Consider the following 11,941-nt stretch of genomic DNA (forward strand, 5'->3'; position numbering starts at 1 on the left):
CAGTGCATAACATTCATACACTGCGGTTTACTTCTAAGCAGCAGAAATGTCTTCATTTGTAAATGGAGGGAGTGGATGTACATTCCAACAAGTCATTTTCTAGAAAACTGAGTTACGTTTCGTAATACAGAGATTCAGTTTACTCCAGAGCCCATTAAACGTTGACCAACTATGACGTGAGGCCAAATCTGTGTTCGTTGTCCGTGTGACTATTGATAGAAGGTTCACTGGTCTATCAGGGCAATAGCGCTGTCATGTGCATCCATGGAAACCACTCTTAACTCTGTGGAATGCAGAAAACAATGAGAAACATCCAGACAAACAACATCATGATTGTCTGGCCTGGGATCCCCAAGATGGCTACTGGTAAGTTGCTAGGAGGCATCCAGATGAATCATTAATTGACAAGTTCACATGGCGGTCAGCAGGATTTCGTGACCTGGTGAGCTCAGCTCATTGGTTTTTATTGGGGGAAAAAACGGGAACTCAAGCCAACATTCTTTTCATTTTCAAAACAAAACTGAAACAGAGGTTCCTAATGCATGGCAAGGCAATCGATATGGACATGGATATCCCGTTATACCTTTTGAGATATGTGGTTGTATTTGGCTGTTGTAGACAATGTTGTAAATTACTAAGCAGGGCTGCTTTATGGCAGTATTGGATTTACAGGCTTTTTGCATTAATATGTTAAAGTATGTATATATATATATATATATATATATATATATATATATATATATATATATATGTATAATGATATGTAATTACATGAACCATTATATAAGATTATATCCATATCACCCACCCCTCGATGACCGTTGGTCTCTAATGTATTGCATAACCTTGAAGGTGTGGCCCACTTATTTAAGGGAAAAGTTTGCACAGCATGGTGCAAACTCCAAAAGAGGCTTGAGTGAGACAAATATATTTTCAGTTGGTGCATAAAGGTGTTTTTTTGTGTTTGGATAGCCATCTCTGTAAAAAAGAAAATATATAGTTTATTCAGCCTGCCTTTTGCATAAGGCTCCAGGTTCCAACATCTGTGTTAATGAACATCCACCCTGCTGGAGTGGAGGAGAAGCTAAACCAACTCGAAGGAAGATGATCAGTTGCTGACCATGACCTTTAACCTCCCTTTGGAGGCTACAGAATAGTGACTTTTCTCCATGGGTGTTGAAAAATGATCAACTTCAACTGATGTCCTTGTGGCATCCCACAGAAAACTTGGGCTCAGTCTGAGATACTCCCACTCATACACAGGCCAGTTTACTGTACATTTGCTACAGTGCATTGTATTGTCTGCTTAGCCAAGTTTACTTTTCCAGTAGTTGACTTTTACACTCTGTTTCTCTGCTTTGGCTTTATGGGGGGTGGGGTACTTCTAGTGTGAGCAACCTGTTGTGTTTTATTTCACTTGATTGCAGTTTTTCTTTTTTTAAATGCCTGACCATCAACCCGAGACAGAATAGTAGTAATACAATAGTCGTAAAAGTAGTTTACTGTGTTGAGCCTGTTATGGTGTTATGGTCCACATAGAGAGGAGAAGAATGGCATATCTTCCAACTATGAAAATGGTTAAACGTCTATTTTATTTTATTTTACTTCAAGTAATAAGAACCCATCTAAGCTTGATACAGAACAATTGATAAAATAAAATGTTACGGTGGACAAACACTTTTTTTGCTGTACACTGAGGATTGCACGTCAAAAATATAAGATTTCTGTGGCATGGACATTTGTATACATAATAATATTGAGCATCATTACGTTTTACCAATATTTATTTGTGCCTTTTGAAAGTAGTTCTTGTTCCTTGGCCAATCTGTCCTGTCATAATACTTTCCTCAGAAGTACCAACTACACCAAGAAGATACTGTTTTGATTGTTAGGATTGATACTTTACAATCCACAAAAAAAGGTATGTAAACTTCTGACGCACATGGTTTACTGACAAAGGACCCAATACACAGTGGAGTATCCAGTTTCCTTCAACCCTCTATCAAATACCAACAGGAGAGATGGAAAAACCAAACTCACCCACACAGCTGCCGTTTCTCCCCGCTCGCGATAGCCGTTCGTCCCAACATGCCGTACCGAGGGCCAAGGCCCCAGAGCTCTGCACCATAACATAGATCAGCGCTGCTGTGATCGTCGCAGCCAACATAATCCTGCACGCCCGGGCCCGCCTCAGGAGCTGCACTTGGTTCACTTTTTCTCAGGCATTCCCACTATGAGCACCGGCACACAAGAAATCCCCAGAAATTAAGCAACATTTTGTTGTTGGCCCGTTGGCATCCTTGTCCAAGAGTTCGACTTAAAGAGACAGTGGAGCTTCACATGACAAGAAGCCGTCGCGCTAAAGAGAAACGTAATGCCCCGATGAAAAGATGGAGTACTCGGAATGAAGAGTGCACTGCTGTTCAAGAAAGGAAAAAAGACACACACAAAAAAAACAAAAAAAAACAGTGTGTGGGATTCTCCTGACTCCCCAGTTTGGCCCCCGGGCTGCCAGTCTGTTTTGGAAGCAAAGATTGAAATTCCTGACACCCCCGTGGTAAATTCTGCACATGCTAGTCCAGCATTAGGAGCAACATCTTCTTTAAGCTACAGTCAGCGTCTCAAGCAGAATGTGGACTATGCAAGACCGGGCTGAAGACAGGTCCCACATAATAACAACATCTTCCCCTGACCCCACCCCCTGACCCATGTCCTTTGTGAATGTGGATGGATGGATGTGTCTGTCCGAGTTCTTGTGTCCGGGAGAGAGAGAGACGTGGAGGTGGACGTTGCTTTTGACGCTATTGGTCAGAACACAACACTAAAATATACTAATAATTGATGTATTCATTTTAGGGGACTAAATTGACCTTTGGTACCTTTTTTTTCAAACATTCATAAATAACATGCAGACAACACACACAATAGACACACTATTTTGTGTGGGTGTGAATGAGAAGTCCGTGTATCAGACTCCTGCTGAAGGCTCCCGGGGGGGACGGACTGTAGAATGAGTAATTTATAGAGAACGAAGGAGGAGTTTGAGCAGATTATCCGTAAATTGTTTGTCCTCTTTCTTTCAAAACCTCTATTCATACGCTCCATGACTGGGATATTGTCCGCTACAACGTCCCCAGTAACCTTGTAGAGGGGCAGTACAAGATGGACATGGCTGATGTTAGCCGTCTGACCTTTTCCCACGATTTCAACCCCTGGCAGATAACAATGAAAATGTTAATGTCTCTAATTTCACATCAGGTGACACGGTATGCTGAACGAAGAGTGATAGTGTAGATGCTGCTGTCATACTACACTTTACAAATGCAGCCTTTCAGTCGGTGCTCTATAATGTTTACAGTCAATTAAATAAGTGAAAGGTTATTGGATTGCAGGTTTAAGTTCTACTGCAATGGCTTTGTGCTCGTCCTGTGTCTTAAAGGGCGAAGGATGAGCTCTTTGTTTCACCATTAGCTTCCAACCTCAGACTCGTTTGTCTGCAGACGGACTTCAGTCAAAAGTGTAGGATTGGTTTTGTCATCGTCGGTTTAATTTTCATTCAGACGCAAAAGCTGAACTGGATAAAACAAATAAATGAGGCTAAATTGGCATTTGCAAATATATATAGAAAATGTATTTCTGTAGCTTTATGAATGTATAAAGATTAAATGGGACATATATGTAGAAAATATAAAGTACATGAAGTAGTAATTAAGAATTGTACATTTCTTCTTCTACTTAGATTCTAGTTTCCTTTAAATATGCTAAAGATAATAAATACAGATACGTGTGCTTTCTTTTCTAAATATACGGTTGGATAGTTTTATTTTTAAGTGAAGAGAGAGACTTTTCATGCATACATTGGTGAAGTATCAGCTGCCGCACCACCGGACTTCAAAACCGCTTCTTTCATCTGCTTCTTTCATCCTCCCGCCTCCAAATATAATTATTTTTTTTGTACATCGCGAAACGGGACTACAATCTGAATTTAGTTGCGCAACCCTTGTACAATGACAACCTTGTAACCTTTTGTTCTCATCAATCCATCCATCCATTCATCCGTCCAACCATCCATTCATCCATCCAACCATCCATCTGTCCATCTATCATTCAGACAGCCGTCCATCCATTCATCCATCCGTCCATCCATCTGTCCATCCATCCAGACATCCATCCATTCATCTATCCATCCAGCCATCCATCCATCCACATGTCTACCTATCCATCCATCCATCTTTGGTAATTCACAATAGTCTGAGACAATATAAACTGTAAGGAAATACTTTTCAGTTTGTCCATATTTTTGTATGAGGGCTATACTGTTTACACTACATGGAGTGCAGTTGGCATCGTAACACCAGAGAGAGAACACACAATCTGTTGCTGAGGTAAAAGTGAGAGATTATCAGTGAAACACAATTCTAAACAACATAGATTTGAAATGTTCATGTATAATTCTATGGTGCCATGGAGGTGTTTCTGGTGCTGATTTTGACATCTGAGTAGTATTTAATAAAGTTAGTTAGTCTTTGAAAAATGTCAATTGTATCAATTTTGATGGCGTTTGATTATTGCTGGTTAATTAGAGATGTATGTGTTCTAGTTGCTTTCTATCAGATATACAAATAAATGCTCATTAAAAACTCCCGTTGGTAACATTTAGAAAATTGGATTTGACAGTGCACCCGTCTACTCCGATAACACTGATAGCACAACACACATAATGCAACAGTTTTTGTTCAGTTTATTAAAAACAAATGTACAACTCCTTTTATAGACAAATGTATACATAAAGTCATAGAAACTGGCAATGTTTATATCAGACGACACACATGTTCTATCAAACACACTGAACATACTTTCTTGACCATTAAGGCAACAATCAGCTCGATGCTTAAAGTAACAATAATGTAAATGTGATGGGAAGTGGATAATGGGCCTTCTTTGACACCACCACATAATATTCATATCTGACACTTAAACTTTGGCATTGAGTACAGCATAAAAGGCCACACACAGCTAATGGACAGGCTCTTTTTAGGGTACTTTTAATACGTTAATTCCAACAAAGATGCTGTGCTGTCGTGACAAGCATTCAAACAGTCTTCATCAAATATAAGGCTCCATAACAAATAAGGGCATGACATTCAGTCATTGACTGACCTAATTGGACTTTTGACATTGGTTCTTTTGAACTGCCAAATAACCTCCAGGGAATGTTTTCATGTTACCTACACGTTTCTAAATCATTATATGAATCTTCATAGATGAATAGTTGATGGAAAATAAAGACTAAATGTGTTCAATACTGAAAATGAGTTCTTTACAGCCCCACTGTGTGAAACAAATAGATATGTATAAAGATGTATGAATGATGTCATCGTTAATAGTGTATCAGTGTTTTAAAAGGCATATAAAGCGTATTTCATAAAATGACTTACTAGCATGGTGTTTGGCCATTGGCCATGGATTCCTGGCGTCAGCAGAGATACTCACAGCGGGAACTGTCACTTTTATAAGTCATCTGAGAGTCAATACTTGACCTGGAGCACAGGAGCATTCGCTCTGATTCATGAGTCGCTCTCCTTGCCCAAAGCTCAGTTGGGTGAGAGTTCAAGGTCCTTTGCTTCATTGAAATGGTCTCAAAATTGACGTAGCTGTCTTTTTCCAGCTCCTCTTCGTCCGAAGCTGTGTTCTGTCCACTGCAGTACAGAGCGAGAATCTTGTAGATCAGCAGTGCAATAAGAGACACAACCAAAGCACAAGCGATGCCGCTGATGATAATGAAAAGCGCGCTCTGCCCACCGTCCTTTACGTTGTCCAATGTGTAGAAATCAATGCAAGGATCTTTTCCAGCAGCACTCCCTTTTGCTACGAGGCAAACCGAGTGCCTCGTCCCAGATGACAGTCCCTCGAGGAGCACTTTCCCGCTGCCAGCGTCAGTCTCCAATGTCCTTTTGATGTCATCCTCATCATAGGGTGAGTATACCACCGTTAGTGGGGCGTCATTTGGTAACCCATCCGCTGTCCAGAGCAACACTGCACTGTCAGCAGTTTCCTCTACAATCTTAAGGTCTTTGACGGACTTTGATGCATCACTTTTTTTGCTCTTTTCATCTGCCGCGAGCTTTCTCCCATTGCCTTCTTGCTGGTTTTTTGCTTGTTTGAGCGAGTCTTTCTGTACACTGGTGCTGGTGGTAGTTTTCGGCTTCTTAGGGGCAACCGCTGTCGACGCTCTTGGGGGAACTGTGGCGGTGGTGCTGGGCGAGTTGGTAGTGTCCATTGGGGGAGTAAATGTTGTGCCTAGACTCGTCTGTTCGGTTTCAATGCTAGGCCTCAGTGGGGGGATGGTGGTACTGATGCCACCAGCAACCGAGACAGATATGGTGGCGTCTGCGTTGCCGGCAACATTCTTAGCTCTGCAACTGTAGTTTCCGGCGTCTTTGTGTAATATTCCATGCAAGCTCATGATGGACCATCTGATGCCCTCTCCAGGTGACTCCTGGACTGTAGAGGGGAGCAAGAACATAACAGTGAACATGGATCAAGTCTAGCCAAGTCTTGAAGTGCTTTTCCAATGGATTTTGTGGCACTAGTACCATGCAGCTCTAATGCTAATGACCATCTACAGACAATATTCAGTATGTCTACTAAAGCGTCTCAATCTATCTGGAAACAGCATTATTTCTGCTTACTTAAATACACTTTGATAAGCCTCCATATTGTACCTGTGTTGTTGAATTGCGAGCCATCTGACTTCGCCCAATAAAGCGTTGGTGTTGGAAGCCCTGTGGCGTCACAGCGCAGGAGGACATTACTGCCCAAAGGAGATGTGATCTTGGTTGCCGAAGTCATGACCGACGGCTTTATGCAATTGTCAAGCTCAGCCCGCTGAAAAGGGACACCAGCCATATTCTCTGGTCCGCTGCAGGTCATCAATAGGTCCATCAAAACCACTGGTGTGCCAGTCATTTTGGAAAGCTCGATCAGCTTGGAGATTTTGCAGTCACAGTACCAGGGGTTATCTTGGAGGCCTGGAAATGAAAAAGATAAGAGAAATTAAGATCAGATTGCTGTTTCATACCAGTGCAGTCACAAACAATATCCATTTCAATAATAGGTATTTCTTTAAAGCATTTTGTGGAATATAATTGAACGAATTTGAGGACACAGATGGCACTGAATTGTGTTGCAATATGGCTTATTGACATTCAGCTGCAATGATTTTCAGGTGAAAAAACTCATTGAAATGCATAACAGTATTTGAGGCAGATTTTAATACTCTGTTGCTTTAGTTTAAAACCAAAACCAAAAAATAACTTTTATAATAACAACTTATAATATCATTGAAGTGAATTAATCCCCATTGGGTACCCGACTATCCCGATACCTATATATAGACTCTCTCACACATTGCCGTAAACACCTGCTGCACACAATAGGTAAGCACATGTACTGGTTCATATTAAAGCCATTTAACCAGATTACTGTGTCTTAACAGTAGCAAAGCTGGCTGTGGCCTCCCTGGAGTTTGTGGCAGCATACTCTTTCCATTAGCTTTTCTCTTGGCATATATGCCAAGAGATCACTGACAATTTTAACTCTTTATAATGTCTTAAAATCCCTGAACTTCTGCTTTCAAATCCAAACCATATTTTATTGTTCTATATTTTCAAATGATCATAATGAATAAATACACAATTCAAAACGGTAAGTATACCTCTAGAATAATAATAATAATAATATAATTTATGTGAAATACTGATGTGAAATATTGAGAAAATGCGAAAGGAACGGTCGTCTGTTTGTGCACGGACAGTTTTTTCTCCGCCTAATCCTGTTTCTCATCAGGAACACCAGACAACACAGTCGGCTCTTTCGGCACGGATAAGCTAGCTTGCCGTCATACAGCTTATTAACAATATCCCTCTCACTGTGCAGTACATGCAACACAGATATGGTGAAGTAAATGTTAGGTTGGTATAATCTATAGTGAAATGACTTGCTTTCATTCACTTACATGCAAGTAGAGCATGACAGGAAATACTGAAAATAGATTGAGATGCTTTTTTGGTTTCTCTCGACAATAAGTTCATATTTTTTTCACAGCAAGGGTGTGTAAAAAGATTAGAATATAATAAATAGATTATTAAAGAGGACATACGTAATTGTTTTACTGCTCCTGCACAAACTTCCTTTTTCACTCCGGCCTGCTTTAAAACAAATACTCAAAATTGCCATCTGCATATTTCCTCTCTTCTTGCCCCTCCTTTGACTGTTTCTCCCAAATGAGGCATAGGGCGATAACTCAGTGGCCATTGGTTCAAGATATTTCCCTGACTATTTCAAAAATCTGGGTTTTCCTGCCAAAGAACAAATCAGAATCCATTTTACCGTAGATGCTGACATATCGCTCATATTTGCCCGAGCTCAAAAGAACACGACTCGGATAACAACTGTTTGCAATCCCCTGATGAGATAAATGTAGATTACTTTAACTGAAGCCAAAACCCTGTAACATTTACTTTGATACACATTTGGTTTAAAAAGATGTTTCATGTCATTTTTTAAACCAAATGTGTACCAAAATGACATGAATCCGTTGCTTTCAATACTCAGGACAGCTTTTAGGAATGCGCAGAAGGTTTTTGTTTTAAGTGTCACATAATTACTGATCAAATTGCCTAGTCTGGAAAATTAAACCGGGCACTCAGTGACTGTAATGTAATTTAAAGCAATTATTGACTTGAACTGGGCAATATCGTATATTGTGTCCTCTTAACTGTATTATATATTAGTTTATTTTCATTTCTTATGTACACTCGTAGCACGACTTCAGTACTAAAGAGAAATCCCTATTCATTATGAGCAGAGCTATATTTCTCAAAGCATGTTTGTAACCCGTGTGCTGCAACTGCAAGCTATTCTGCAAATGCAAAAGTTGCTCAGTCACAATTAGACTAAGTGTAATTTTGGCTCTGTACTTGACTTTGCAGCTGGAGAGAAGAACTATGACACTTAACCCTGGAGTTCTGGGTTTCATAAATTGTAATAACTGTTTAATCGCTGGAAAATATCACAGGCCATCCTTTCTTGAGCAATAAACATCGACTATACAAGCTTTTCCCACTGCCCTGAAGGGAACTGGGCCTGGGGCTAAGAAAACGTTCACGCTGACAGAGTCCTTGAACACTTTTACAGGGCTATCCCCTTCTTAGCCCAGAGCTAAGAGCCCTGGTCTAAGAATATGCAATGGGAGGAACAGTGCACTTGCTCTACTTGTTGTTTTTTCTAATTTGACCCTGTCTTGGATCACCAAGACGCAGTGTGTTAAATATTCAACGGTTGATTAGGAGAATAATTTGATAATGTGCATTGAATGTCTAATGTGCACTACTTAGAATAAGCTGATTTGATTATCTTCTGGCTGACATGGCTAACATCCAGTTAACTAGTCGAACAAGTGATGGAAAGACATTACTGAGGTAATTACAAACAACTCCAAAAGTATCCTGCTGTGGCCCTATTGTGTTATATAACTATGCCGGACTCAATCTTTTTCCCCTTACCTAACACAACTTTCTGGGAGGCATTAGTGGAGATAGGTGCTCCATTGAAGGGGGGCCAGATATCCATGAGGTCAGAGGGCAGGGTGACCAACTTGTTGCTGGATAGATCCAAGTAGGTGATGTTGAGGAGGTGGGGTACCGCCTCATTCGGAACATTAGTGATCCTGTTGTTGTGTAGATCCAGTGTCCTCAGCCTGGGCATCTCTTTTAGAGACTCCCAAGGGAAAACGGAGATCATATTCCCGTCCAGCCGCAGCTCGTGGAGCACTTTGAGGTTGTAGAAACTTGCAGTATCCACTGAGCTGACGGCATTGTAAGTAATCCACAGGAACCGCAGCTCCACCAGGTAGTAAAAAGCTTCCGTAGGGATTCGTCGCACCATAGTTTTCTCAATACGAAGTTTGACCGTATCCACAGGGACGTTGACGGGGATGTCCAACATGTCTTGGTCATTGCAGAGCACTGATCTGAAGAACGACAAAGAAAGACAAATGGGTTAAATGGTTTGAATACATCCTAATGCCAGATAACATAACTGTTCTGCAAAGGGTAAATCAATTATCCTCATACAAGAGAATCCTTTTATTCAATAGCTTTCAATAAAAGTGTTTAAATTGCATTACATGATTACCAGCTGTTACTTTCAGCTTTTGGTGGCTGTGATGATATGGTCGATAGTCCTGTACCAATATATGTGCTGATATACCTTTATAATGTCATCTTCAGTATAGTGTCACCTGTTCCCTGTTTTGTGACTGGCAAATCAAGCTTCTCCCGGTTGTCTAACTTGTTAGTGAAAATTCCCTCATAGAAACCAAATCAGCCCCAAGGCATTTGGAATACCGTAGCATAATGCTATTTAGCGTTTCCTCTCCTTAATGTTAGACTCAACATTAAGGACTAACCTTGTCCTTTCTTTGTCCCCCAAACTTCGACCGCAGTGAGATGGATGCATCGTGGAACAGGGTTCAGCACTAATCAGGCTGATTATGCAGGTGGCCATTAGGTCTTTCTCAGGGATAAACGGATTGGCACCAAGCCAGGAAACATACATTATGTCAATACCGGTCAGTACAACCTGTACAAATTATACTATGGTGCATTTCGATGTAATATATCTTAAACCTCAGAGCGCTTGTTTCGACTTTAGATACTGAGGACTCCGCATTTTTGTTTTCTGCTGCTTATCTAAATGGGATCACAATAAATTAAAAAAATGTCCTCACTAAACATAATAATATAACTCTTTAAGTGCTTCCTCTTTACTTTCCACACAAGGCGGTGTCCAACCGTACTGAATGTTGTGCTCACTCAAGGTATCGGAGGGTCTTTTCTATTTGTAAGTGAAGGTATAGAGAAGGTGAACTAATGAGGCAAACTGTTTTAAACAAATTTCACAACATCGTCTTCCATTTCATTTGTCCAAATTGCAAGTGTGCGTGAGACTGAGAGCACAGTGAAAGTACACTTTACCTGGATCCCGTTCCGTCGGTATGTCCATGGAAGACACAGGTGCACTGGGATGGACAGAAGGGATGAGCCATACCGAGGCAGCAGATGAATACATGCACATAGAGAAGCCGACGCATGGTTTCAGCGAACGCACCCACGGTCCTCACATTGAGAGAAGATCAGGGAAAAAGACATCCAGGATTCATTGAAAACCTGGAGAATTATTCTTCCCAGAAAAAGTAAAACAAATGGAGAATAGTGAAAAGAGCTTTCAAAGTCCATATAGGAGGCACCGGGCTGAGGATCTAATTACAGAACAGGTCACCTGTCAGATTGACTGCGTGGGGTGTTGGGGGAGGATGGCAGATTAGTGGAGGATTTCCTGGGCTTGACAGGGTCACGCAAGCCAGGCGTCGGGGCACCACTCATTTGGACATGGCGCTAATCAGCTAATTCCAGAGAGGTTTCCCATCAGGTGATCACCCCACGCCTCTGTTAATCCATTCAGGTCCCAACCTTCAAGCATTGCTTCAAATTTAACTCGCTAATTCACGCTAATTCACGCCCTCACATTGGGTCAAATCCATTGTTACACTTTTAATTAATATCACCCGAGTGTACTTATGTCCGATCACTGTTCCTTCGTAATGAACCGAATGTATCATTGAGCTGGAGGCACACGTGTAAGAGGTGTGCAAAGTGTAAACTTGGATGGGATTTATTATCTGACCGGCTGCATCGGGGGCCAAAATCAATCACAGATCCACAGCTGTGTACCACTTTCATGTTTCTGTGCACACGTTTTTGCTCCAAGCTCATTTTGAAAGGGTTGCCTTGCACTATATACAAGACTGTATCGTCAACATTGATTCATATACCGTGTCAGGTACATTTTTTTAAATGACCAAATACTTTCTGGCTTC

The 11,941-nt window shown here is 41.0% G+C and overlaps 1 protein-coding gene across 1 annotated transcript; it reads right to left on the reverse strand.

Annotated features, from left to right (window-relative positions):
• Positions 1-5,476: 5,476 nt before the first annotated feature.
• On the reverse strand, positions 5,477-11,110 carry lrit3a (info leucine-rich repeat, immunoglobulin-like and transmembrane domains 3a). Its single transcript, XM_034543993.1, has 4 exons — positions 11,040-11,110; positions 9,567-10,033; positions 6,726-7,031; positions 5,477-6,504 (listed from the first exon to the last, which is right to left on the reverse strand). The coding sequence occupies exons 1-4, from the start codon at positions 11,108-11,110 to the stop codon at positions 5,477-5,479; spliced, it is 1,872 nt and encodes a 623-aa protein (XP_034399884.1).
• Positions 11,111-11,941: the final 831 nt, after the last annotated feature.

This window comes from Cyclopterus lumpus, chromosome 10 (assembly GCF_009769545.1).
Source record: "Cyclopterus lumpus isolate fCycLum1 chromosome 10, fCycLum1.pri, whole genome shotgun sequence".
Lineage (NCBI taxonomy): Eukaryota > Metazoa > Chordata > Actinopteri > Perciformes > Cyclopteridae > Cyclopterus > Cyclopterus lumpus.